Source organism: Lindgomyces ingoldianus (assembly GCF_010093535.1).
Source record: "Lindgomyces ingoldianus strain ATCC 200398 unplaced genomic scaffold BDR25scaffold_6, whole genome shotgun sequence".
In the NCBI taxonomy this organism is placed as follows: Eukaryota; Fungi; Ascomycota; class Dothideomycetes; order Pleosporales; family Lindgomycetaceae; genus Lindgomyces; species Lindgomyces ingoldianus.
The window spans coordinates 1,123,783-1,148,042 of record NW_022985167.1 but is presented as its reverse complement, the minus strand read 5'-3'; the positions used below and the strand labels follow the sequence as shown (position 1 = coordinate 1,148,042).

Sequence of the window (24,260 nt, the reverse complement as noted above, 5' to 3'; positions counted from 1 at the left end):
TCCCATCACTGCAGTGGGCTCAACATCAGCAACAGTCCCGATGCAGCGTGTACATGCTTCCCTATAATGGCTTCGCTGGTCATTGCCGCGTCGCAGAAGGACTGCATCTTCCTGGCGCGCCGCGTTACTGATGCCACTATCGTCGATATGATCCTAAGCTGGCGTCCTTGTGCTCCACAGGTGACGACTAGCAATCTATCCCAACGTCTCGCTTGATCAGGCCCCCGATCTAGTCCAGTACACCCCCCCCCCATCGAAGCTACTCGAACTTCAAGGAAACGGCTTTCTCTGACCAACAGAGCCACCAGATGAAACGCAGCCGGAGCAGCCTGCCATTCGCTAACCGGTAGATTCAATGGCCAGAACTGTGAAAAAGCAAGGACCTGCATCCGTTGAAACTCATATTCCACACCCCCGCCAGTCGTCAGCTTCACCTCTCACCACCAGCGCCCTGCATGCATCCGCCATCCTCTGCATCCTCCCGGACCCCAAAGAAGAAAAACCTGGAGAGATTTCCTGGGTGGTGGTCGCAATGCTGACTTGACCGCTGACTGCTTGCACAATCTCACTGCAACTTTATCAATTGGAATGAATGCACGACAAGCTCGCTCACGGCATTGATATCACTGTTGTAGTGTACATCTATCTAGTGCAGGTGCCGTTGCAGCATCATGCTTGTCCGAGGTGGCTGTATCACCTCTCTTACATCCGCTCCCGCCTCCTCGGCGCACTCCGAATAATGTTGTCTACCCGAAGCAGTAACTGTGGAAAATTAGTTCTTGTTTCGATATGAGATCGCGAATAGGAAGTACACGTACCTCCGCCGCCTCAGATGCCGAGGAAACAACCGCGCGCTTCAGCTTGTAGCTCTCTATGACCCCCAGCTGCCTCATGTCGGTAATGCCGCCGCCGGGAGTTGAGAGGTCTAGTCCCGAGCTCGTCAAGCCGGAGTAGACGGCTTTGCGGAGTCGCGTGACCAGATCGCTTGAATCAAAGCCTGCATTGTCTGCAAGGATAGTCGGTAGCTGTTGCAGTGCCTTCGCGAAGGACTCAACCGCTATAGCCTTCTTGCCTGCCACATTCTGTGCCGCCTCTGCAACAGCCTTTGCCATGACCATCTCAGCACAGCCGCCACCGAGGGTCGTCCTGGGCTCCTTGACCGTCTGGGAAAGGACAGCCAAAGCATCGTGGAGTGACCGCTCAGCTTCGTCGAGAAGCTGTTCGGTGGCTCCACGTAGAACGATGGTGCATGCTTTGCCAGCCGCAACGCCGGAGAACTTGATCAGCGTGTCCTCGCCAATGATCACCTCTTCGATAAGATCGCAGTGACCGAGCTTGACGTTCTCAGGATGGTCGAACGTCGATGTGATCTCCCCTCCGGTGACAAGTGCTAACCGCTCGACACCGTCAAAATCAGCATGCTCAATAGAGCAGATGCCAGCGTCCGCGAACAGCTGCTCGGGCCAGTTGTAGATTAATTGTCGGTTCACGAAGCAATTTATGCCATGTGCCTTGATGCGCTCGACCTTAGCCCGCATCTTCTCCCGCTCCGCCTTCTCCAGCTCAGCTAGCTTTCCGGTAGAATCTACCTTTACCCTTGCGCCGAATATCTTGATCTTGTCCGTATCCATTGCCGTATTTGCAACCAAGATTTTGGCATTCTCTATCCGCTTGGGCTGGTTGACGCCAAACTTCTTGTCCAAGATGAAACCCTCATCTAGGTATGAGTCCTTGAGCTTTCCTCCGGCTTTCTTGATGATCTGAATGTGTGTGAGGTCCGTGGAACCCTGCATCCTGAGCACGGCATCTGTGGCCAGCTTCGCAAAGTGTGTCCTGTCCTGGCTGAGGACTTTAGAGCTCAGTGTCGTTCGGGCGATAGCGTCGAGGTCTTTTCGGAAAGCGGGTTCATCGTTGCTGTTGTCCACCGCGACCTTCTCCAAAGCCTGCAGAGCAGCATGACTTGCTATCCTGTAGCCCTCGATGATTGTCTGTGGGTGTATCTTCTGATCCACAAGCCTCTCTGCCTCTCGGAGAAGCTCCGCAGCTAGTACCGTAACTGATGTGGTCCCGTCGCCGACTTCGTCGTCTTGAACTTTGGATATGTTGACGAGCACTTTTGCGGCGGCGTTATCCAAGGCAATCGATTTCAGGATAGTAGCACCGTCGTTCGTGACCATGATTTCACCGGTTGAACTTGGGGGAATCATTAAAACATGCTCCAGAGAGGCTCCAAGTTGTACTTACGCAGACTGTAATATCTTATCCATTCCTTTTGGACCGAGGGTGCTCTTCACCAAGTCCCCCACGGCGATTGCGCCAACGAAAGCAGAGAGGCGCGCATTTTCACCCTTTTCTTCCGTTACATCCTCCGCAAAGATCTGGGTCGGATTATTGTACGACTGGACGAATATTAGCAGGACAGATAGTGAAGTGAAGGTGTGGATAGTCTTACCATTATCAACCAGAAACAGAACAGCCGAGAGGGGGTATCTGCAAAGAGGTCTATGTTGTTGGGTTTGTGGTGCCTGGCGACGCGACTTTTCGAAATTTCGAAGTTGAGCAAGCTTGTTTGCAGTGTTTGCAGGCGCGCCCTCCACGATCGGCAGAAGCTCGGGTGAATACACGCCAAGACCTACAACTTTCATTCGAGCTCGACAATGGGCAGAGCTCCCAACACCACCACCCAATTTCTCCTCCGCAGCCTCATCATGGCAAAACGGCGTGCGCTAGAACCACTTGAGGATATCATGGATGCCCCTTCTCCAGCTTCCAAACGTTCACGCATGGAAGACGATCTACAAAGCCCAGAGCCTGTCAACGGCGCAAGCAGCAATGGACACCTCATGTCTCCACGCCCTCAGGACCGCGAAAGAATAGACATTATCGGCGCATATGAGGAAGAACATGAGGAATTGGAAGAAGCTGGCGCAACACTGGACGCAGAGGAAGATGGGGAGGCCAGCGCTTTCGAGGCACCAAAACGGCAGGCAGCACCGACAGAAGGATACACCGACCTCTACCTCGACACCATAGATCGCAAAGTCCTAGACTTCGACTTTGAGAAGCTCTGCTCCGTGACGTTGTCGAACATCAATGTCTATGCCTGTCTCGTCTGCGGAAAATACTACCAGGGCCGAGGACATAAATCACAAGCCTACTTCCACGCGCTCGAGGAAGGCCACCACGTCTTCGTCAACATGGAAACAAAGAAGGTTTATGTACTTCCAGAGGGCTATGAGGTCATGTCGAAGTCGTTGGATGACATTAAATTTGTCGTCGACCCCCGAATGAGCCGAGACGAGGTAGCACGGCTGGACAAGGAGCAAAAAATCTGTTGGGACCTTCTAAATCGGGACTATGTACCAGGTTTCGTTGGCATGAACAACATCAAGGCGAACGACTACTTTAATGTTGTGATTCAGGCACTGGCGCATGTCGTCCCGCTGCGTAATTACTTTATGCTAGAAGACCTATCCGCACGGCCTCAACTTGCTCAACGGTTTAGTACACTGGTGCGCAAGATGTGGAATCCGCGGGCGTTCAAGAGCCACGTCTCACCACATGAACTCCTGCAGGACATCGCCCTACGGTCGTCCAAGCGATTTACTCTGACCGACCAGTCCGATCCAGTCGACTTTCTCTCCTGGTTTCTGAACAACCTGCATCTCGCCGTCGGAGGTTCAAGAACAAAACCGAACAGCAGCATTGTGCAGCGTGTCTTCCAAGGCACGCTCAAAATTGAGTCACAAGAAATTACCGCACGCGCAGATGCTGGTGATCGCTTGCGCTTCGAAGATGCAGCTGTGAAGACGGAGATCACTAAATTCTTGATCCTCACATTAGACTTACCAGCTGCGCCGCTCTTCCAGGATGCCTTGGAGAGGAACATTATTCCACAGGTACCTCTCACGAGTATCCTCAACAAGTACAACGGTGTGCAGCCACAAGAGAAGATGAAGAACCGTGTCCGATATCGGCTCCAACATCCGCTTCCCCCGTATCTCCTCTTCCATATCAAGCGCTTCAGCAAAAACAAGTTCGTCTCGGAGCGTAATCCCACCATCGTCACTTTCCCGACCCGCTCCCTCGACATGTCGGCTTACGTGGAACCAAACCCGGTGCTCTACCCGACAGGGGAGCCCGTCTGGTACGACTTAGTGGCCAACATTACTCACGAAGCAGTGAAAAAGAAGGATGACTCTGTGGAAGGAGAACAGGAGACCAAAGTCTGGAGAGTGCAGCTGCGAGATCGGAGTCGAGATGAGTGGTGGGGGATCCAAGACCTCTTCGTTGAGAGGGAGCGAGGGGAAACGCTATTCACAAAAGAGAGCTATGTGCAGGTGTGGGAGAAGAGGCGTGGGATCAGCACAAATGCTAAGGGTAGAGGGAAAGCATAGCGGTCCTCAGGCCTCATTTGATGCATAAATCTACGTGATTAACAGAATTTTCACGGAGAAGCAGCATATGGCTCCAGTGCATACCGTGTAGAAAGAAGCTCTAAGAGTCGAGATTCGCATTTGAACTGGAACTATATTAACGAGGACAGGTACTTGGCACAGCGTGAACGAGAAGGCTTCAAATTTTTGCAAGCGTGTAAGGAATCGCTGAGTGGACTCTTGGATAGCTACTCGTATTTGTTAAGATAGAATGAAGTATGAAGGGTGGCGTCCCCACTTCAGTAGCTCAGATCATCCATTTGGAGCAGTCATGAAATGTGGAGACCACTCAAGAGAGGTACTACGCAGACAGCAAAATAGACCTCGGTGCTGCCAGAGTAGCTAACAATAAAAATGCCAAGTTCAGGTAAGGCCTGCGAAAGAGCTTCAGCTCAAATCCCCGCCCTACGGATCTGCCTCGGCTGTTCGGACCTCCCAAGCTCCAGATTTAAATGATCACTCAACATCAACCTCACCAGTCTTTATATTCCTAACCTAAACTCCCCACATTTCTATATCTAGAAACTTCTTGTTCACTAGTCAAGCTCATTAAGCACAATGTCAAAACCTAAGATTACCCTTTTCGTTGACATTGTGTCTCCGTTTGCCTATATTGGGTTTTATGCGCTGCAGGTACGTTGCCCTTTTACAGTTGTAATTCGTGCGTTGCCGAGCTCGTCATTTTGGCGTCGATTTGTTAACGCGTGGAGAGTCTGGGATGGGATTCTTACACTGTGTTCCTGTGTTTGTGTTTCTTATTCGGGATCTTGCCAGATGCTTGCGGAATAGCACCCTCCGCTCTGTCAAACTCTTCCCGCCCCAAACTCTAAGGAATTCCCCTAATCCAACTACCTTATATGCACGCACCTCTAGCAGCTAGGAATGAGAACGCACGTGCACACACAGAGATTCCCCCGGAGATATCCTAGTGCGAGAGGGGCAGCTAACCCAATAGTAGAACTTCCCTGTGTTTAAACAATGCGAGATCACGTATATACCGATCTTTTTGGGCGGATTGATGAAGAGGTGTGGAAATGCCCCACCGTTGCAAGTTAAGAGTAAGACTTGGTCTATTTTCTTTGTTTGTGTATGATCCGGGATTATGCCTTCTAGCGTGTTTCTTATAGTTGGATGGTACATTTATACAAAAGAGGTTAGAGAGTTTGAACAGCACCAGCGGCTTTCAGGTTTCTTACACGCCCGACGGACGCCCTTGAATTGGAATCTTGAGTTTGCACTACACATCTTACGCTTCTGTTTTTATTTTTGCTTGGACCTCGCTACAAACATTTCAACATTCCTGTTTACATTTACTTCAGCCCCACTAACAACACCCCACTCCCAGACAAGGACAAATGGATTAACACCGAACGGAAGCGCTGGTGTAAGCTTCTCAATGTCCCCATCTCGGATGAAGTCCCCCCCGGCTTTCCAATCAATACAATCTCTGTAATTATCCCCCTCTATTTCCCTCAAATTCCAAACACTCAAACTAACTCCACACTCCACAGATCCAGCGCGTCCTAACCTCTCTATCCCTCTCCCACCCCTCCTCTCTCCCGCACGCCCTCTCCCTCTTCTACCAAAACTTCTGGGTTCACTACAACACACCAACATCTCCCGAAAATCTACTCGACATCATAAAGACGATCGTGGGCTCCGAAGCCGAGGCCAAGAAAATTGTAGAGCGGAGTACGACGGACGAGATTAAGAAGCAGTTGATTGCGAATACGGACAAGGCCTTTCAGGAGGGGGCGTTTGGGTTGCCTTGGTTTGTTGGTGAGTCTTTCTGGATTTACTTGGCTTTGAGGGGGGTTGGGGGCATTAGTGAAGGGGAAGGAATAATGAAGCTGACTTGGTGATATAGCCACGAATTCCAAAGGCGAGACAGAAGCGTACTGGGGCGTTGACCACATGGGTCAATTGTGCGACCATCTAGGACTTGACAGGCCTGGAAGCAAAGGCTGGAGAGCTCTGCTCTAACTGGCTTTTCGCGCTCCATGATAGCTGAAAACTAGGCGTCAACAAAGGAATAAAAATTTACCCAGAAACTTGATATATTCCTCTAAACTCCAGTGGAAACGGCCACCACCGGCTATAAGTAAGCTACCTAAGATATGCCCGTCCCAATAAAACCCACCCATCCCAAGCCCGTCCAGAAAGTACTTCCGTTCAGCCAGAAAGCCATGCCAATTGGTATAAGCGCAATGCCACAAAAAACAATAAACGCCCATACAAAATGCCCCCACCCATTTTAATGCCACGAATGCCAGAGAACAGGGAACAGAATGAGGGGTCGTATACATTCATGAATGCCGCCTATGCGATCCGGTATCATTTGCTCAGCCATGACTCCAAGATCCAAAATGAAAGGTAAAGGAAAGAGGGTATGGTGGTTATGGGAAATGTATTCAGAGAAGACCACTGTTTCCAGCAGCGACCATAGGGCTCAACCCCCTAGTGTTGGTGTTGATTGGTGACTCGTAGGCTGGACTGCCTCCTGTGAGAGAACCTTGCCGGGTTCGGAGGTAGCTGTTCGTATAGGTATTTGCTGGTGGAGAGAAAGTGGCTTGCGAGATGGGGAAAGCCGAGGCTGTAGCAACTGATATGTCACGCCTGCTTCGACGTCGGTTTAAATTTGGGGAGGGAGGAGCACCGCTGGCGGTTCCAGACGAGCCGATAGAGGCCATGGACTCATTAGAGTTGCTTCTGATGTGCTGAGGTGCAACTGGTCCGGCGTTTACAGGTACAGCTTCTGGGGACGTGCTGGGCCGCCAGGGATTTGTGCGTACTGGAGTAGGACGTGTTTGGTATGTCCCCCCAAGCGCACGCATCCTGTTGTTGATGAGCTCACGGGCAAGGGTATCCCGCTCATCTGGTGTGAATCTAGCTGGACGGGCGACAGGAGATGTAGCAGACCCCGTATTTGCAGTAGGTGACTGGGGAGGTCGAGCATGCTCACTCGCTCGAAGTGTGCGAGTCGAAGATTGATTGTTCAAACGGCGGCGTGACGGCTGGGCTCGCAGATCGATTCGAGATGGTGGTGATCTCATGCCCTGGGATGGATTGACCACATCTCTTATATTCGCCCGCGAGTTGACAGCCCTTAGCGTAGCAGTTGATGTTTGCTCCCTCAACTGCGCTCGTGAACTACGCGTCCTCACACCACCAGGTTGGACAAAAGCGCCCCAGGGGTTTCCCAGCCGGGGAGGTTGGAAAATACGACCGCCAATGTTGAGCCCCACGTTAGGATGGGGAAACCCAGGATATACAGGAGAGAACCCGGTTGAGTTTCGTCGTCCGTTTGCGGACGGGGGCCGCGCGCCAACCCTGCTTGGGGGCCGGTCAATCATATCAACAGCTGCGTTAGCCTGCGCCTGGGAAATGGTATTGGCAGATGGCAGTGAAGTGATGCTGGAAGAAGGGGTATTAATGGCACTCGAAGCAGTACTATTCGAGGCGACAGATGCTGCGCGATCTACTCTAAGAGGGCTCTCTAAACCAGCAGTTGTGTGCATGTTTTGGAAAATGCCGGCGCGACTGGGTGGAGATGTTTGTCCAGAGGGCGAAGTTGGATGGTTTGAAGAGTTATTCATTAGAGGAGTACGCAATCGAGAAGGTACGGGAGGCATAAACGGAGAAACTGGCTGCGCCGGGCTTGGCCGGTTCCTGTTTGCAGTGCGCGGACGAGCGATTGGTGTTGTGGAACGAGGCTCCTGATCGAGAAGAGAGCCTGGCCTTTGATAATCCTGCAGAGCCCGCTGGTGGTCGGCGAACATCCAACTAATTCGGGGATCGTATTCTTGCCGGCGCGTTCGAGGTGCCATACGTCGACCGCTAGTTGGTTGAGCAGTATCTGAGTTGTCATCAGTGTCAAGATCAATGGCATCCCCTTGGGAGAGGCCGCGGTTTGCGAACCGACTGCTAGGATGTGAGAATGCTGCAGACTGCCGCATCTGAGCACGGGAGCGGCGATATCGTAGAGAGTTCATTGCTGCCATTGTGAGATCTCCATCTTGATCTAGATCTGAATCGTCATCGTCGGCTTCCCCGTCCTCATAGTTGACTGTTGATGAGGAGAGGACCGAGCTTCGTCGTCGTAGGCCGCGCGATGCGTCAGGAAATCGAGTATTGCCCACTCGAGAGGGCGGACGGATTGGGGCATTAGGCCGTGGTCGATCTGCAGTAGGTGTTAGAGAACCGCCCCTTCGGACTCTGTCATTTGAAATCGCGGTCGCATCCCACCCAACGGTCGTTCTTCCGCCATCACTATCATCATCCTCATCATCCTCATCCATATCGTCATCTGGTCCGTCATGTTGGAGCATCCAACCTTCTGATTGGAGCAAGCGGCGCGTATCCTCGTCGAGGTCTTGATCAAGCGATGTCTCTGACGCCGAAGACGGCGGGGCTATAGGCCTTCGAACGCCATTTGCTCGATTTAGGATGCGAGTCTGTGCGATGTTGCGCCTGCCTGGGCGAATTGGGCCCTCATCCTCTTCATCTTCCTCCTCGGGAACACTGCCGATGCTTGAAGAAGCCTCCGATTCCACAATGCGACGAGCCCGCCTCTGTGATCCAGTCTGAAGAGACGATGGTTGTGGAGTCTCTGCAGGCGTGGATGAAGCAGCGCGTGACGTAGCTGGCCCAGACTCACCATCCTCAATGAAGTCATTCATCGAGGAGTCTTCGTCTAAGCCTTCTTCATCCTCTTCCTCCACTGTGTCCATCTCATCCGTGTAGATGTCTGAGACGATGCTTTGACTATATGACCGTCTGCTGCCTGCTTCGCTGTGGGTCAATCGCCGCCGGCGTCCATATGCTCCGGGCGCAATTCCGGTTTCGAGGAATCGTCGCATCATGAAGGGGCCTTCGTCTCCCAGGTAGTCTTGCCACCCATCTATAGGCTCGTCATAGCCATCATAACCATCTTCCATATCGAGATCAGGGTCGAGGTCCTCGCCTGACATGTCTCGTTCAGAGGTTTCGTCCATGTCACTAAACCCTCCAAAACTATCGCCCCAGGTCAACTCTCCATTATCGTCGAAAGTCAGGCCACACTGGCCACATTCCCCGTCTTCAAGTTCCCAAGAGCACATTGGGCACCGATCAACACCGTCTTCCTGATCCCGGACCACCCGGAGGGAGGGGGTAGGACGATTTGAACGGAAGCAACCTTTGAAGAGCCCACCAGTCTTCGAATCTGTGTTGTTTTTGTCTTGCTGAACAGCGTCTGCCTCTTCTTTCTGCCATTTGGCATGCTGCTCTAGCGTTTCTCCCGCGGGAAGGAGCTCTGCGCGGTTGACAAAGATGAGGGTCATCTCTCGGATCTGGTGGTTTTGACAAATTAGTGTCTGAACTGTGGGCATATAATTGCAAGTACTCACGACATAGGCAGGCGCGGGTGGGTGGGTCACTACCGTTCGGCAGTCCGGGCAAGTTTTTCGAGCCTTGTTGTTCAGAAACCAAGTGCAGAGGCACTGTAATTGATTAGACCGTAGAATAGAGCATTGCAGACATGGAACTGACGCTGTAGCAGTACGTGTGCCCACATGATATAATGTACGGCTCGTAGAGGAGTCGATCACAGATTTTGCAAGTAATGTGGGTGCGGAGGCCGTCAAAGTCGGACTTCAAAGCTTTTAGTTGCTGCACAAAGGTCAGCCGAACATTTCTTTGTCCCATTGTGCTCCACAACGAGCCCACCTCTTCTGACTTGCTCAGCCTTGGAGCTTCCTCTGGCTTCTTCATCATCTTCTGCTTCAGGCTGTCTTTACTGGAGGGCCGCGCGGGCTTATTGCCTTCGGTGAGCTTGATAGCCGACCGACTTGCTGCCGGCGTGGTGCCCCTCGGGGGCTTCGAGCCAGACGGCATAGTCGCTGGTTGCTGCGAGCTCCCGGCGACTTGTGAGGGCGTCGAGGGCGAGGTGGAGTTCTTTGGGCGGGCAGCGGCCGGCGGGGTTGGCGACGGTCGTGTGTCCATGCTGGAGGGATGCAGGAAATAGACAAGAGCAATGGAAACGAATTCAGAAGAAGGAAGGGACGGCCTGCATGCACTTCCAAGCCGGGAAGGCACGCTGGACGGCTGTCAATGTACGGAAAGCGGATGCAGGTCGAAGTTGCCGTGCTTCTGCCCGACATGGATGGGCTACCGATGACTAAGGCCCTGGTTCCAACTGAAATAAGCGCCATTGCCCTTCCCGCTTCACCAATCCACTCCTCCTCCATTCACCAGCACCGCATCCCATCTTGTCGCCTTGTCTGCACGTCCCCAGCAATTGTGATGAACGCACTTTCACCAGCCATTGTCGCAGAACTGTGACCCTCGCGCTTGTTACAGATATTCTACGCCCTGTGCTTCACCACCACACGCCGAGCTTTGCAGCTGCTTCTCACCACTGCCTCCCATCTCCTTGCTGATCCTTGTTAACCGATCCCCCGATCGCAGTTTTGCGCGCGGGAGGTGTCTCAACTGAACGTAAGTCAACTTCAGGCTTTGGATGTGCTGCTGATCAACTGCGTCAAAGGCCCTGACTCAATTGTGATGTAGTTGCCCATGAAGCGGGGCCAGTTGACGTGCTCAACGGTAAATGCCAAATTGGGTGTAGCAGGAATTTCCTTGCTTCTCACTTCTCCCCGCTCCATTGATTACGCATCTGTGGTCCGCTCAAATACACTCATTGCACTTCTAGTCCCTGTTCACACTCGTAGTCTGTATGTTCCATGTTTGCTGGTAATGTGTGAATAACCTCGCATACACTGGCTACCGAAACGATCCCCATCCCAACAGCACAACCGAAGCAACAGACCCCTCAAATTGTCGTCCGGCACCACCCATGTACACCAAATCTCACCCATGTACGGCACTCATGCTATCATGTTACGTACCAGAAAGAAAGTATGAGCTTCCAAAATGCTAGAGTAAAAAGAGAGCGTGTGTCCATTGCAACAATCCGAAGCGACAATCATTTTCAATTCCTACTCAACTCGAGCACGCTTCGCAGAGTGGGCTTCTTCCGGAGCGCCAACTACGACATCTGGATAGTTCACTTCTTTGATGTGCCCTGGGATGACCTTGCTATCCTCGACAATCTCGCTATTGGTGTGCTCCAAGAAGGCAATCGACTCCTCAAGAAATCTCTTGTGTGCAAGAGTGTTAAACTTCTTTCGAGCCCTGCGGCGAGCGATGATCTCCTTGCGCTCCTTCCGAAGCCGCTCTTCTATGATCTCGCAACGATACTCCGCAAAATCGTAATAAAGCTCTGAGAGATCTGAAATTGGTCGAACAGTGGTGAGCACTGAATCGTCCTTCATGAAAGGAGATCGAGGGCGGAAGCTAGTCACGGAAGTGATTCGCTCTTTCGCACCAAGAGCACGCAGGGCTTGATGAGTGATGTATCGCCCTTGCAAGATAACCGCACAGCCCTAACATGTGGATTAGGTTTGCTAAATACCATTAGTGGATTGAAAGCTTACCTCTTGGGGACCCCGGACTTTAAGGACTTCACCATTCGCTGTGCGAAGGGCAGTCTCTCCTCCAACCATGTTAGTGCAATCACTTAACATGAGGACGCAAACGAAAGGATAGCTGTCTGTGTGCCACCCAACTACGGGCTTGTCGTCCTCCCATGGGCAACCTGCAATACCCTCGTCCTCATCGAAGAAGCGTTTCTGCTTGTTTATAGCGGTGATCTCTTCTTTGGTCTGCTCATCTGTCTTGACGGAGAAGTTGATGTGTCCAATTTCATAATCCATTTCTGGCACGAGTTCGACACCTGCGATCTTCGAAATAATGGCAAGAGTCTCAGGGTGGTTCCATGCGTCATAGGTAAATGGAGCAAACCTAAACGTCGTCAACTCCAATACGCCTCGAACAATAATACTAGGTCATATACTTACTTCGATGCATAGCCTCGAAGCTGACACGCAGCGATGTTGCTGCTATAGCTGCAGTGTTCCGTGACCTCGGGTTTGAAGATCTCCATTCTCATATGCTCAATGGCCTCATGAGAGAAGAGCTGGAATGGCTGGGAGACAGCCACTGGGGACACGCCAACATCCTCCGGATATCCAATATCCTTCATCATAACGATCTGAGATGGGGGTGTGTATGCAAGATGCTTCTTCGGGTCGAACTTAACCACTTTCTGAGCCGGCTTCTGGATGGTGGCATGCTCAATAATAGGCCTGAAGTTTGGGCGGGGAAGCGCCGAGGCACGTTGAGTAGCGATAGCAGCCATCGAGTCTTTGCGCTTGACTACAGCTCGAATTCATCAGAACGGTTGAGATGAGTATGCTAAGATGTAGCAATAATGGAAAGAGTAGGAAAAGGAAACGGGCGGAAGTTTAGGCTGGAAAGGAAATGTTCAGGTATTTATGGGATACACAACAGAGTGATGTTGCTAAAAATTATATAGGGGTGCAGTCACCACTGTGAGCTAGTTGCAGAGAATTTGAGGGGCGAGGCCAAAGAGAAATTTTGCGGTAGATAACAGAGACCAGGGGTCATCGTAGTCCCATAGGCACTTTTACAAGAACATTGACGACTGTAGGGAAAAGCATGAAAATATGAATGAAAGCTCACCTATGGGAGCAACCGGGCCTGGGATAGGGATAGTGGGCGGAGATGTTGATGTTGTGTGGCAGAGTGAGGTCAAGTCCCAAACACGAACTGATTCAACAACTAATAAGGCAAGCAGGCAAGCAAAATATATCTCGATCGCTTTCACGATGATGAGGGATAGTAGGAAGAGACTGCGGCAACGGTGGTCTTTCACTCTTTTATATTCGGCCCTCGATCATCTAGTCTCTTGTCGATGCGTGGCATCGCAGCTGATGGCACAACATGTACCCCCGGATTGAGTCGGCTTTTGCTACCGCCAGGGCGGCGCAAAGTTAGCCACAACGTTCATCGTCGGATTCCCTCCACACCAGAATTGCGTTTTATTATTGGCGCGAGGTCATCTCAGGCTGATTTCGGTTCATCGACGGGCTCGCTGAGCATCGAGGACCCTCGCTGTTGCGCGCTTTCGAGCATTACCGGGGATTCTGATCTTATCGCTCTTATCGACGCTCGTCGGCCCAGATCACTACTGCACCACGGGCTTACCAGCGCATGTGCGAATGGTAACTTCCTTTCTTTCACACATCGATTTGCGGAATTCTGCACGGCCACAGTCTGAATCTTCGGGATGAGGAGCTTTCTTCACGAACTTTGTTTCTGGATGGAAAGAGTTTCTGTTCACGGAAACCCGGGATCCACGGGCTGCGTCACCTGAGATTCCAGGTCCTGGTCTGCTTTGTTGCAGCAATTGCAACAAAGGCGTTCACGATGCACCCCGGCAAAGCTAATGCTGGACAATTGTCGAAGTTGAGGAGTCAATACGGCATTCGCGTCTTCATGGCCACAGTCGCGAACACACTGGAGTAACGTTCATCGCTCAATTCGTTGACGAGCATTGGCCCTGTCAGGCGGCGATAAAGACACGTACATCAAAAGTGGAGGTGCAAATCGAAAGGTGTGGAGGGCTAGCAGAGTGCCATGACATGAAGTTATCTAAGTGGAGTCATGAAGGAGTCTTGAGCGTCCGGAGTGCCTGGGGTTGAATGGAATTTATGCCTGAAAATGGGGAAGCGCATCAGCCCCTCGAATGGGTCCTGCACATTGGTTATTGAACATCGATGACTATCAGCCACGCTTGGGAACAGATAGATGACTAGCTCGCCGATCTACTCAGCAACTGCGCGTCTCGCCTGCTCCTACGTTCGTCTACAGGTACCATTTTTGCTTGCTGCAGCTCAGCATTGATAATTTGCCAACCACCGCTTCAGATGCGCGCTGAAAGTCCGAGAACGGAGGCGGATTGGCCGAAATAAGACATCACGATTGGAAGGTCCAAAGCCCCTCCTCAGCCAAACCACCATGCCTCCACATCTTTGTTCCTATTCGTACGGATTTGCATCGGATGACTTCCCGCTGGCTACCACGCCCACAGTCGTGGTTCCAGATTCTGTCATTATATAACGCCGTTAAGGCATGAATGCAGTAGTGTGCTGGAGCGGCAGGACCAAGGCAAGCAGAGTTTCTAATTATTGACAGAATTACGGCGAACGAACAGAAGAAACTGGAAGCTCTCGAGCCGCATCAAAGCGGACGAACCAAGAGCAAGCTTTCTTTTATCGAATCTCCACGTCAACCCTTCTCATGACGAGGGCAGATGCGGGGGAAGGCGTTCAAGCGGTGGGCAATTCGCTGCTCCCAATGCTCCCAACAATCACGGCTCCTGCATATCCCCAAGCCAACCCTCCATTACTGCTTCGGTGCTTCCACTGTCCGTCCCTAACATTGAAACACTAACGTCTTCATCTGCTGCGTATAAACCTGGTCCGAGCTCCCCACTTGAGATGCAGATCTCGCGTGCAACAGTCTGTCTGCATGGCCCCTCGCTTGCTTATCGATAACATCGTCACACTGCACGGGCCTCCCGCTAGAGCCTTCAGGGTTCCTCCGAGAGCAGAGTGTTTTGCAACGACGCTCCATGCAGCTGCATGCACCTGACAAGTGACAGCTCCCTTTTGGCACACGACATCGGTCACGATGGGAGAAAAAGATTCGGCAGAGACAGAAACAACGACCTGGACCGGGCCGACCGCCACCAAGTTTGAGAGGTGCGTTGTTCCCTGACCTTGCGCCTGACCAGCAACCTGGAAAACTCACGATAGCTTTCAACAGCAAGCAGTACAGTGAATACTTCGACCCATGTCAAGCCGCCGCACAGAAGAGCATCAAATGTCTGCACCGCAACGGTGGCGATAGGGAAATGTGTGTTGATTTTTTCCAGTACGAACGCCCCAGCCCAGTCCTTCACATTAACCTCTGCATCCCATCTTCACTGTTTCAGCCTAGGATTCCCTTGAATATCCCCCTCGCGCGCCTCACCATTTATATATTCACATGCTAACTTATGCGCGCGATCTACAGGGCTTATCGAGACTGTAAGGTGCAATGGGTATGTACATTGATGTTGCTATCTTAATACGACATGATATGGGAAGAGCGCGGCTCGCCTCCTTATCTCCCGACCCAGGCTGTTCCTCTCTACCCGCGCCTCCTCTAGATCCACTTAAATCAGAGCGATCGCTGACCCTGCATAATCGGCACAGATGAATGCACGGAAAGAAGCTAGAAAGAAGGAAGGCAAGAGTTGGTTTTGATGAGGCGGGCACATCCCTCCTACACCAAGCTGTGTAGTCTGGTCAATTGCATTGCAGGCAAGCGAATGAATACAGTTCGCAAATCTGGAAAAAGGTATCCTACTATAGCAGAGGGGAGGCGTTAGAGGGCGCATCCAACATCACAACCACGGATTGTACGAATAGGAAAATGGCTTGGAAAAAGCTCATGATTGGCCACAAACATGCGGTTTCGCATATTGCTAAACAGTGCGCGTGTACTGCGTACATGATAAGAAGCAAAAAGTTTCAATACTAAGTGCGAAGCCAAGACGCAATACAGAAAGCCCAGGTCCTTGTAATACCAGATCTCAATATGTATCTGTATCTCTATGTACCGGCCCGAAATGTGGAGTACCACACCCTCACACCCATTACATCCCTTGCACGATGACATGAATAATCTGCCGGTATGCAGCGGCTTTGAAACGATCCTTGGTGCAACGCCTGCAGGCGCTATGCGTACGTTGCTTTTTGCGGTATCTGGAGCCTGTGTGTGGCGACCGGGGTGCGGAAAACTTCACGACGACGCCCAGGTTCTTCACCCGGCCTGCTGCAGCTCCGGCACTTCCTAGACTTTCTAAGTCTCTTGTTTGCCGGCTTGCTGGATGTACTGGATGTACAGTGCCAGATGTACCCCAACCTTGGCTGGCTGCCGATGATCCCCTTTCTTCGCCCAAGACGGTATATGAATCCTGCGTTTCCTTGGTCTTCGTCTTCACCTTACCAAATATTGGCGATCCGGCCTTCAAGCTGCGTGCTTTAATAGACTTTGAGTTTGTTACAGCCGGGAGCACTGAGGATCGGCGGAAGGCGGGATAGATTGAAACGGACAAGGGACCGCTACCAAGAGGTGTCAGGGGGGCGGAACAAAGCCACAGAACCCCCCTCATGAATTGCCTTCCTACATAGGGGTCTTGGTAAAGCCCTCGATACACTTGACTCCCTCCTTCGATGTTTATACTCAATCATATTCTCCTTCCTACGCACTACTTCAGCGAAATCGTTTCACTTTCACCAATGGGCGTCGATAGCAGCAACATGCCGTCCTTCATTGTCCAATACAAAGAAAGTCCCGTTCTGCCTCAACACAAGCCTATATGACCGTCTCGCTGACCTAATTAGACCTTGGGTGTCCACCAAAACTTACGCTCCACAACTGCCTCCCTACAACGGTGACGCATTCGTTCATAAAACGTTGAGGTTCCGTACTCAAGCTTGTTTCATTTCAACACCATATCAATAATCTAATTGACACCTCGCGGACAGTACTTCAGCTTCAACCATCCGCATCTACAACGTAGGTGGTGTGCTTACATATACTGGAGACACTAGTGTGCATAAGAGAGGTGTGATTCTAGACCGAGATTCATATCTTCTTAATACTTTCTTTGATTCTAGCAAGGGTTACCTGTCCGAATTCTGCATAGAAATATTCCTGATGACAGTTAACATGTATACGAACAATTTCCTTTGCATGATTTTCCTGTTCACCCACCACTACGTCTTAGAGTTGCCATTTACAAGCGCTAAATGCTGGGCCTGCGCTACTTTTTTAAACAACCGGACCAGTTAATACCCATTTATTGGTCAGATCACCCTTAACTCGATCTCAACTCTGGATAACCTTGGTACAGCGCGCTGTGGAATCTGATTCATAGAGATAACCGGGGGAGTGGGGCTGAATATTATCACACAGAGAGAATGAAAAAGTCCGGAGTCGTTTCCTGTTTCCTTTTGCTGATATCCATAGGTAGATACAGTTTTGTACAATATCTTAGATATACAACGTCTATACCATACATACACATTTCCGTCACAAGCCTTCCGCAGCACATGTCGCTACCGATATTGGAAATGGTTGGTGCCTGTGTTGCGCGGCGCCAGCGTAGCATATTGCGCCACCTCATCCCAGTTAATCTTGTCCCACCACGCCTCGAGGTAATCTCTCTTTCCGCGAACCCCGTAATCCGTCAGCCAGACGTGCTCCCAGGTATTCACACACAGCAAGGGGATGATATCCACCCCGCCGAGAGCTTTCTTGGGCTTGGTGTCTGGGGCTGCTGCTCGACCAAAGTGGCCGACCTTGTTCATGGCTTGGTATGAGTCTGGGTTGTGGCTGTTTAGGTCTTCGGATTGTCGCCGGTAGTGGGCACCCGAGAGGGGGGTGCCGGCAATGTAGGTAGTAAGGATGCGGAAGGGATGTTGGTTTTCATTTTGTTGGACAAGCCAGACGAAGCCGGGGCCGAACATGGCTTCGGCAGTTGCAAGGAAGGTTTCGCGGAGAGTGGACAGCGAGGAGAAGTAGTGGGTTAGTTCGGTAGAGAGGGCGGAGGAGGGGGCGGATTTGACGTTGGGATTGGTGCTCTATGTCAATTTAGAAACCGAGGTAGTTAGGGAGAATTGCCAACTCACAATGCCTTTGAAGAACTGGTGATTGTTCCAGGCCATGGATGCCACGTTAAAGGCATATGCGGAGGTCGGATCCCGGGCCAGCTCAAGCACGATGTTCTTCGGGTCCTGGTTCTCGAGTATTGATCCTGTTCACAACTCAGTCAGTCCCTCGGGCCGCGGTAATGTGTCCAACGAGTTGGAAATGGCAATGGCGAAACGCAGTTCCGCAATTGAACGCAATGGCATACCAGATGTTGAGGCATTCAATTCGTCCATCATGTGCTGCTGGTACTCGGTCCACGCAACCCTGAACGCCCGCGGGGACAGCAGACCCGGAATTCCATTCTTCTCGAGCTCCGCTTCGTTCGCAAGCGTGGGTCGCGTGTGAATCTTGCGGATAAAGGGCGCAGCGCCAGATCTCTAATACATCGTCAGTGGGCCTATCGACCGCCATTGAGGCCTTTCTGACGGGATGGCTTACTGCAGGAGCTGCAGCGAAGGACTGGAAGACGGCCGGCCGCCGACAGAGTGAGCGTATTATCATGATTGTCGTGTGGGCGACTTGAGTTGTCCATGGCCGACGTCTGATTCTTTTTCCCCGAGAAATGTGCTAGCGCCCTGCAAGTACGGCCGGCCAATCACAGTCCCCCCCGCCTAGACTTCACCACCACTTCAAAACGTATGCAAGCGCCCCCCTCCAGCGCTTCGTTTCAGCCGCTCGCAATACTACGACAGCATAGCCACACGTTATGAAGAGTCATCTGCCACTGCTACTCTGCTAGCATAGTCCATTCAATGTCTGCTATCCACTCGGCGCTTGTCCACCTCTATTTCCAGAACATGGAACGGAAGCCTACTTGGACGGAGCCTGACCATCGGGTGAGATACGTCAGAATCGGATGCTGAAGGTCCACCACGTCTAAAAATGCAGGACTATATACTGGCGGCCGCGTCCGGAGCTTGCGTTTCCCTTCTTATTTTAAAAGTCGAGTTTGTTTCACAGTCCTGTTTCTGCATGCCTCCATAGCCATCCAAGCTTCTCTATCAAACAGATAATGCCATTGTCTTATCGATTAGTTTGAGCTTGGACACAATTGCACGTTCTGGTATATCAATCTTCCGCTACGTACCTTTGCCTTTGTCACTTCCTCTCTGTACTTCTCCTCGTCCATCACAATGGGTCCCTTGATGGGTCTCTCCAAGCTCTCCAGACTATCGCTTCTCTATCTCATATCGACCACAATACCGACTTCTCAAGCTATGAACCTCCTCTCTCGGCAGGCGGCAACTTGTGGTGGTATGTCCACTCTCGCCCAGTGTGGATCCAACTTTCCTTCCGATTTCTGCTGTCCCAAGGATACAACATGTGTCTCGGTGAACGGCACCAAGTCTGTATCTGTAATATGTTGTCCGAAAGGCGCAAACTGTTCCTTCATTCAGCCCATAACCTGCGACGTGAGCCAGCTAAACGCAACCACCCATCCCGACAACCAAATCCATCTCTCCAACTCCACTGAAGTCAAACTCCCCACTTGCGGAGGGCAGTGTTGTCCCTTAGGCTATACCTGCAATGGCGGCATGTGCTCTGCAAACGCCGGATCTCCAACTTCTTCTCCTTCCTCTTCCGCTATCCCCATAGCTACAGACGCACCAGCTGCATCTCAGACAACAGCAGCCGCTCCCCTCCCAACTCCTCGGGCTAAGCAGGGCTTTGATGGCAAATCATTCGCCGCTGGCTTTTTCCCAGGTATTGTTCTCGGAGCACTCTTGGCACTGGGACTTCTCTGGGCCATCAAAAAACGCCGCGAGCTTCAAGAAAGAAACCGCTATTCGGGCGACTTCGGACACGTTTCCCGCCAAATCAGCGATCCAATCTACGACCCTATGTATGCCAATCGAACAGACTTCATCCGCCGAGGATCCAGTTCTGTAGAGCCCTCGCCAAACTCCGCAACAGGAATGGTGCCAAAGAACGGGATGCGAGGTGGAGGTAGCGGAGGCATGACTCCGAGAATCAAGAGCCTGTTTGGAAAAAGCCCGAGGATTGGGTTCGGCGGAAATTCTTCATTCTCCACAGTGCCTGTACCACCTCCGGCCGTCAGAGCAGGCAATAGAGATCCGTACGCAACGCCGACACGTACACCAAATCGAATGACGTCTAGGTCAAATCGAACGTCGGTTTCCAACAAGGGAAAACGGCCCCTAACCACAAGAAGCACCAGTACCGAAACTATAGACGTCCTGATGCCAGCGCCTTCCTTCCTGGAGCCACCGAAAGCGCCTGGAATGCGGGAGAACCGACTGACACAGGACACGACTTTTACGAAGTTGATGGAGAGGGCGGGTTATGAAGAGGATAGTAGAGAGCAGATTCGGGATTGGAAAGGCAGTCCCGCCAATCCAAGATAGAGTAGAAGAATTAAGTGGTAGACAACAGTTTGGAAATAGACTCTTAAAGCTTCTGAACTTTCTTTTATTGTTAGCACTGGCGTTTTGCATCAGATTTGGCATTTGGGTTTTGTTTGGAGTCTAGATGTTCAGGTTTGATGCGGTTTTAGGCTTTCAGATTTAGGATTTGGGGGAATTGGGATACACGATACCACGGCATTGCCACTCGTTCTGCTACAATTTATTAATTCATTCAATGTACAATCGATTCTCACACTAGATTCTCTTCTATTTCTTAATTATTTTCATGATAACCTTGCGCTACTTCGATTCTGCCATCCTTCTCTCCTCCCCAATCCACCCTCTAACTACCAACTCAATAATAATCCACCAGCAGTTCCCCTTTGACACCACGCCTCTCTTCGTCCAAGCTGTCTTCATGCTATCACGTAAAATCTGATAAAGCTCCAACGGCGTAAATCCCCTTGCCGACAATTCCCGTACTCTCCGCTGCAGTGCGTAAAAAATCACCGCTGTAACTTCCTGCATCAATCTTCAGATACATCTTGGATATCCTCCTCCGTTCGTGGGCGATACACACCTTGCAATTTCCTTCACCATTGCTTTGAAGGTCTCTGGGGCTCCGGGACTAGAGTTGGAATTCGAAGGCGAGACTTCTGAATATAGGGTTGTACTATGCGGTCGATAGATCGGATAGTTCCAAATCAAAACCGCGCGGCTCTCTAGGGTTAGGGTCATCCAGAATGCGATTCTCTAACGATTCTAGTGCCCAGGCGTGGCAGCATTTTAAGTACGCGGTGCGTGACTTTGTAGTCTTCTTCAACCAAAAGTCCCAACGCTCCCTTCATTGTATAAATTTCGCCTTCAAGATAGACCGTACTAGAGATTTGGCTATAGAAGTGCGTAACCCTCATAGCCCCTTTATTCGCATACTTGGAAGTCATGGCAGTGCAAGAACACCGCTGAAAATCTCACATATATACACCTATCTCCACCCTGTGTCTCATTTTCAAAGTCTCTCATCTTTAAGATGTTTTTTAAATCTCTACTTTCTCATCGGCGACTACGGTCAAGAAAAAGACGGTTTTGTGACAGCCACAGAAAGATCCCGAATATTTCGCTCCGTGGGCTACTAGTACCTCCTGCAGTTACATCTTCATTTGTTCAAGTAAACGCACGGCACATGGACAATAGCTTAGCCAGACTATTGGCCAAGATAGTTGTGTTGGTCTCACATCCTGCATGTATGGGATCTAGACGTGGGGAGGAGGGGAAAAAAAGTCTACATCAAGCCTGGAGATTTGGACATGAGACCAAGAGTTTCGAGAATTTGATCAGGGACTTCTCGCGGGGCGTTGAGCTCGCTGGTAGAAGATATCTAGAATATCTCCAACTACTCCTCATAGCGGAGACAATAGATATATACTAAATCCTAGGCCGTGTAGCAAGGTCCTTCCAAGACCTGAACCTTAAGCCAGAAGATTAATATTCCAAGCTTTACGGTAAGGCTGAGTATTAGTGTAGCGATGTTTCGTCGTTGTGGTTCTGGTTGTTCGTTCGCGAAACGATTCGAGAGTGGGTTAGCACGGAGCGGCTGATAACGGATTTGAGGTAGGCTGTTGGGGAGTTGAGTGAAGTCCAAGGAGGTGGTTATGACTACTATGCTCTTCATGAGGATGAGGTTGAACATGGTTATCGCTCCTTTCGCCCACTATCATATGGACCTTACTCTTCCGAGTAAAGCGCTCCTAATCCGGAGCAATCTGGTCCTACCGTCGATTAAAGTCGAAAGTTCTGTTCCCGAGCCGCTTACGGGGAGAGGGTTTCGTTAAGAATTGTAGAGAATGTTGGGTATGATCCGCCACAGCTACCAAATCGTAGCTCAATTCTGCTTACCTGTGACTAAATCTCACAAAACAAACTCTTATCCTGGCACTCTCACTCTTCTCCCCACGATGGCTTGACAATCCTTCATCCCAAAAGATTCCTCCTACAAAGAAATAATTCCTCGTCAAATAAATCACTATCGTGGACCCTACTGCCTCAGTAGCAGCAACGAATGCTGCTTTATCTGCTACACTGGCTACACCGAAAACGACTTCTCGCCCTTAAAATCTCCCTCAGACCGACAACTTAACTTGGCTGTTCCCTCCCTCCTCCCTCTTCCCCAACCCCTAAAATACTTTTTCCATGTGCTCACGGTAGATCAGGCTCCGAATTTCACGTGGGGGTGTTTGTTAATTTGGAGCCAAAGAAGAAGACAGGGGCAAAGGTCGCTCCAGTACTCGGTCCCAATAGTGTAACCAACGTAGCATATCTTGAATGGGGAGTCCAAGCACGGGACCACAATGAACAGCTCCTCCTTCTAGAGTTCGTGGTACACTGCATTTCGGAGCTCGTACAGGAGGTTGAAGAATGGAGACTTCGCCTCGAAATCTTTAGAAAGCAAGAGCGAGTGCAGTAGAACCGAATATGAATCCATAATCGCCCCCTCGAAGCCGAACAATAAGCTCAATTAAAGTTGGCCGAGTAAAAATCCGAAATCGTAGTCATCGAAGGTACTGGTATGAGTTACCCTCGGACCACATCCCGGTGGATGGGCAATTGTTGGTGGTGAGAGTCTCATCCGTACATGTGGGTATGCAAAGGCAAGGATTTGTGTTTCAGTAATCTAGGTTTGGATGGGGGAGAGCATTATATCTACAGGATTTATATAGAAGGAATACCATTAACAAATGATGACATGTTGAGACTGTATCGAAGCCCATTATCCAGTCATCCATTCAGGTCGTGGTAATGTCGTTTAGAATGTACTCGAAAATCTCAGCTAAGTCACGGCATATTGCGCCGTGAGCTCTATTTCTCATCTCTGCGTGCTCACTAAATCCTCTTTGAGGCCTACCTTAATGAATTCGAGGTGCTCTTCCCTTTAGTAGATTTTGTCGAACAGTGTTATGAACCAGCCTCTCCAATTGCAGATTGCGTCTAGCAGCTACCTCCGAGAAGGAACTCTCCAAGTTGCCTAACTTCCGCATCGATAGCACACTGGTGGTCGGCACAGTCGCTATCCATAAAGCAGGGAATGTAGACCACAATTTATGACTTCTCAGCCCTGCCAGACACCACCTGTACATGCGATAAGTTCACTTCTATCTGATCCCCACTGTTCCCATAATTAGCCATGAGGTGTAGACGCAAGACTTTGATACCAATCCTTTCCTCTAGAACCTTCGTCAGGAGTGGAAGTTGCCGGGTCGGTTATGGCTGGACGTAGAGGAAGTGAGGGCAAGTCAAAATATGGGTAAGGTCATCCCTTAAAACCGATCTGAACTTCTTATCATATAGCCTGGTGATTCTGAGTACATTAGCACCCTTACACCCATAATGAAGGTAATGCTGTGCATGCATTTTAGTGTTCCCCATGTCCAGCTAACCACTGGTGTTTGTGAACAAAACCTGTTGATTTATTGTATGGGCCGGAACAAGTTTCTCTCCTTGCTCGCCCACCAAAAGAAGATCAGGTTCTGGTATCACCATTAAACCCCGGCAGAGAATGCCTATTACAATGTCACCAATAAGCAGCTGTCACCCATAACTGTCCGGCTACTACCTAACCCCTAACCTAATAATCATCCCTCTAGCCGATCCCGATCCGTTCTCCCTTCCCCTTCTTTTCCCCGACAACCCTCTTCTTCCTCTTCGCCAGTGAATCCCAATCATCCTCATCCTCATCCTCAGTCCAAACCTTCCCCTGACCACCCGTTTTTCTTTAAGAACCCCTTAACCGACT

The 24,260-nt window shown here is 50.8% G+C and overlaps 11 protein-coding genes across 11 annotated transcripts; 5 read left to right on the top strand and 6 right to left on the bottom strand.

Annotated features, from left to right (window-relative positions):
- Window positions 1-622: 622 nt before the first annotated feature.
- On the bottom strand, window positions 623-2,551 carry BDR25DRAFT_280229 (uncharacterized protein). The gene is made up of 4 exons (XM_033687798.1): window positions 2,453-2,551; window positions 2,245-2,399; window positions 819-2,193; window positions 623-762 (listed from the first exon to the last, which is right to left on the bottom strand). The coding sequence occupies exons 1-4, from the start codon at window positions 2,453-2,455 to the stop codon at window positions 703-705; spliced, it is 1,593 nt and encodes a 530-aa protein (XP_033551577.1). The 5' UTR covers window positions 2,456-2,551; the 3' UTR covers window positions 623-702.
- A 132-nt stretch (window positions 2,552-2,683) lies between these two features.
- BDR25DRAFT_301383 (cysteine proteinase) lies at window positions 2,684-4,611 on the top strand. The gene has a single exon (XM_033689559.1). The coding sequence runs from the start codon at window positions 2,709-2,711 to the stop codon at window positions 4,395-4,397; it is 1,689 nt and encodes a 562-aa protein (XP_033551576.1). The 5' UTR covers window positions 2,684-2,708; the 3' UTR covers window positions 4,398-4,611.
- A 314-nt stretch (window positions 4,612-4,925) lies between these two features.
- Window positions 4,926-6,423, top strand: BDR25DRAFT_301381 (thioredoxin-like protein). Its single transcript, XM_033689558.1, has 5 exons — window positions 4,926-5,069; window positions 5,395-5,494; window positions 5,782-5,885; window positions 5,948-6,215; window positions 6,304-6,423. Exons 1-5 carry the CDS (start codon window positions 4,995-4,997, stop codon window positions 6,417-6,419), a joined length of 663 nt encoding a protein of 220 aa, XP_033551575.1. The 5' UTR covers window positions 4,926-4,994; the 3' UTR covers window positions 6,420-6,423.
- A 59-nt stretch (window positions 6,424-6,482) lies between these two features.
- On the bottom strand, window positions 6,483-10,538 carry BDR25DRAFT_340470 (uncharacterized protein). Its single transcript, XM_033693506.1, has 4 exons — window positions 10,143-10,538; window positions 9,966-10,085; window positions 9,824-9,916; window positions 6,483-9,766 (listed from the first exon to the last, which is right to left on the bottom strand). The coding sequence occupies exons 1-4, from the start codon at window positions 10,416-10,418 to the stop codon at window positions 6,848-6,850; spliced, it is 3,408 nt and encodes a 1,135-aa protein (XP_033551574.1). The 5' UTR covers window positions 10,419-10,538; the 3' UTR covers window positions 6,483-6,847.
- A 456-nt stretch (window positions 10,539-10,994) lies between these two features.
- Window positions 10,995-12,675, bottom strand: BDR25DRAFT_384101 (uncharacterized protein; the record flags this gene model as incomplete). The annotated part of the gene is made up of 3 exons (XM_033697852.1): window positions 10,995-11,860; window positions 11,912-12,278; window positions 12,335-12,675. The coding sequence occupies 3 exons, from the start codon at window positions 12,673-12,675 to the stop codon at window positions 11,414-11,416; spliced, it is 1,155 nt and encodes a 384-aa protein (XP_033551573.1). The 3' UTR covers window positions 10,995-11,413.
- Window positions 12,676-14,974: 2,299 nt separating this feature from the next.
- On the top strand, window positions 14,975-15,854 carry BDR25DRAFT_301378 (uncharacterized protein). The gene is made up of 4 exons (XM_033689557.1): window positions 14,975-15,103; window positions 15,168-15,275; window positions 15,417-15,444; window positions 15,599-15,854. The coding sequence occupies exons 1-4, from the start codon at window positions 15,033-15,035 to the stop codon at window positions 15,647-15,649; spliced, it is 258 nt and encodes an 85-aa protein (XP_033551572.1). The 5' UTR covers window positions 14,975-15,032; the 3' UTR covers window positions 15,650-15,854.
- BDR25DRAFT_311162 (uncharacterized protein) lies at window positions 15,752-16,560 on the bottom strand (the record flags this gene model as incomplete). The annotated part of the gene is made up of 2 exons (XM_033691219.1): window positions 15,752-15,888; window positions 16,134-16,560. The coding sequence occupies 2 exons, from the start codon at window positions 16,558-16,560 to the stop codon at window positions 15,752-15,754; spliced, it is 564 nt and encodes a 187-aa protein (XP_033551571.1).
- Window positions 16,561-17,465: 905 nt separating this feature from the next.
- On the bottom strand, window positions 17,466-18,613 carry BDR25DRAFT_280211 (Fe superoxide dismutase-like protein). The gene is made up of 4 exons (XM_033687797.1): window positions 18,543-18,613; window positions 18,310-18,481; window positions 18,083-18,207; window positions 17,466-18,034 (listed from the first exon to the last, which is right to left on the bottom strand). The coding sequence occupies exons 1-4, from the start codon at window positions 18,603-18,605 to the stop codon at window positions 17,510-17,512; spliced, it is 885 nt and encodes a 294-aa protein (XP_033551570.1). The 5' UTR covers window positions 18,606-18,613; the 3' UTR covers window positions 17,466-17,509.
- A 174-nt stretch (window positions 18,614-18,787) lies between these two features.
- On the top strand, window positions 18,788-20,677 carry BDR25DRAFT_301375 (uncharacterized protein). Its single transcript, XM_033689556.1, has one exon. It carries the CDS (start codon window positions 19,238-19,240, stop codon window positions 20,468-20,470), a length of 1,233 nt encoding a protein of 410 aa, XP_033551569.1. The 5' UTR covers window positions 18,788-19,237; the 3' UTR covers window positions 20,471-20,677.
- A 217-nt stretch (window positions 20,678-20,894) lies between these two features.
- On the bottom strand, window positions 20,895-21,874 carry BDR25DRAFT_351251 (uncharacterized protein; the record flags this gene model as incomplete). Its single annotated transcript, XM_033694826.1, has 7 exons — window positions 20,895-21,024; window positions 21,051-21,223; window positions 21,277-21,402; window positions 21,431-21,466; window positions 21,520-21,612; window positions 21,649-21,723; window positions 21,785-21,874. 7 exons carry the CDS (start codon window positions 21,872-21,874, stop codon window positions 20,895-20,897), a joined length of 723 nt encoding a protein of 240 aa, XP_033551568.1.
- Window positions 21,875-21,996: 122 nt separating this feature from the next.
- Window positions 21,997-24,010, top strand: BDR25DRAFT_351250 (uncharacterized protein; the record flags this gene model as incomplete). The annotated part of the gene is made up of 14 exons (XM_033694825.1): window positions 21,997-22,045; window positions 22,103-22,236; window positions 22,263-22,368; window positions 22,454-22,702; window positions 22,753-22,930; window positions 22,969-23,104; window positions 23,222-23,319; window positions 23,367-23,387; window positions 23,434-23,530; window positions 23,559-23,611; window positions 23,650-23,656; window positions 23,708-23,776; window positions 23,816-23,860; window positions 23,900-24,010. 14 exons carry the CDS (start codon window positions 21,997-21,999, stop codon window positions 24,008-24,010), a joined length of 1,353 nt encoding a protein of 450 aa, XP_033551567.1.
- Between the last annotated feature and the right edge of the window lie 250 nt (window positions 24,011-24,260).

Bases quoted from the DNA above. Each gene is read 5' to 3' on its own strand.
- BDR25DRAFT_301381 (XM_033689558.1), top strand. From the start codon at position 4,995: ATGTCAAAACCTAAGATTACCCTTTTCGTTGACATTGTGTCTCCGTTT. The intron at 5,495-5,781 runs GTAAGACTTGGT...CCCCACTCCCAG, and splicing joins CCCACCGTTGCAAGTTAAGA to ACAAGGACAAATGGATTAAC. The intron at 5,886-5,947 runs GTAATTATCCCC...CACACTCCACAG, and splicing joins TTCCAATCAATACAATCTCT to ATCCAGCGCGTCCTAACCTC.
- BDR25DRAFT_301378 (XM_033689557.1), top strand. From the start codon at position 15,033: ATGGGAGAAAAAGATTCGGCAGAGACAGAAACAACGACCTGGACCGGG. The intron at 15,104-15,167 runs GTGCGTTGTTCC...AGCTTTCAACAG, and splicing joins ACCGCCACCAAGTTTGAGAG to CAAGCAGTACAGTGAATACT. The intron at 15,276-15,416 runs GTACGAACGCCC...CGCGATCTACAG, and splicing joins ATGTGTGTTGATTTTTTCCA to GGCTTATCGAGACTGTAAGG.
- BDR25DRAFT_340470 (XM_033693506.1), bottom strand. From the start codon at position 10,418: ATGGACACACGACCGTCGCCAACCCCGCCGGCCGCTGCCCGCCCAAAG. The intron at 10,086-10,142 runs GTGGGCTCGTTG...ACCTTTGTGCAG, and splicing joins GGCTGAGCAAGTCAGAAGAG to CAACTAAAAGCTTTGAAGTC. The intron at 9,917-9,965 runs GTCAGTTCCATG...AATCAATTACAG, and splicing joins GGCACACGTACTGCTACAGC to TGCCTCTGCACTTGGTTTCT.
- BDR25DRAFT_280229 (XM_033687798.1), bottom strand. The intron at 2,194-2,244 runs GTAAGTACAACT...GATTCCCCCAAG, and splicing joins GATAAGATATTACAGTCTGC to TTCAACCGGTGAAATCATGG. The intron at 763-818 runs GTACGTGTACTT...AATTTTCCACAG, and splicing joins CGGCATCTGAGGCGGCGGAG to TTACTGCTTCGGGTAGACAA.
- BDR25DRAFT_301375 (XM_033689556.1), top strand. From the start codon at position 19,238: ATGGGTCCCTTGATGGGTCTCTCCAAGCTCTCCAGACTATCGCTTCTC.
- BDR25DRAFT_301383 (XM_033689559.1), top strand. From the start codon at position 2,709: ATGGCAAAACGGCGTGCGCTAGAACCACTTGAGGATATCATGGATGCC.
- BDR25DRAFT_280211 (XM_033687797.1), bottom strand. From the start codon at position 18,605: ATGATAATACGCTCACTCTGTCGGCGGCCGGCCGTCTTCCAGTCCTTC. The intron at 18,482-18,542 runs GTAAGCCATCCC...ACGATGTATTAG, and splicing joins CCTTCGCTGCAGCTCCTGCA to AGATCTGGCGCTGCGCCCTT. The intron at 18,035-18,082 runs GTGAGTTGGCAA...AAATTGACATAG, and splicing joins ACCAGTTCTTCAAAGGCATT to AGCACCAATCCCAACGTCAA.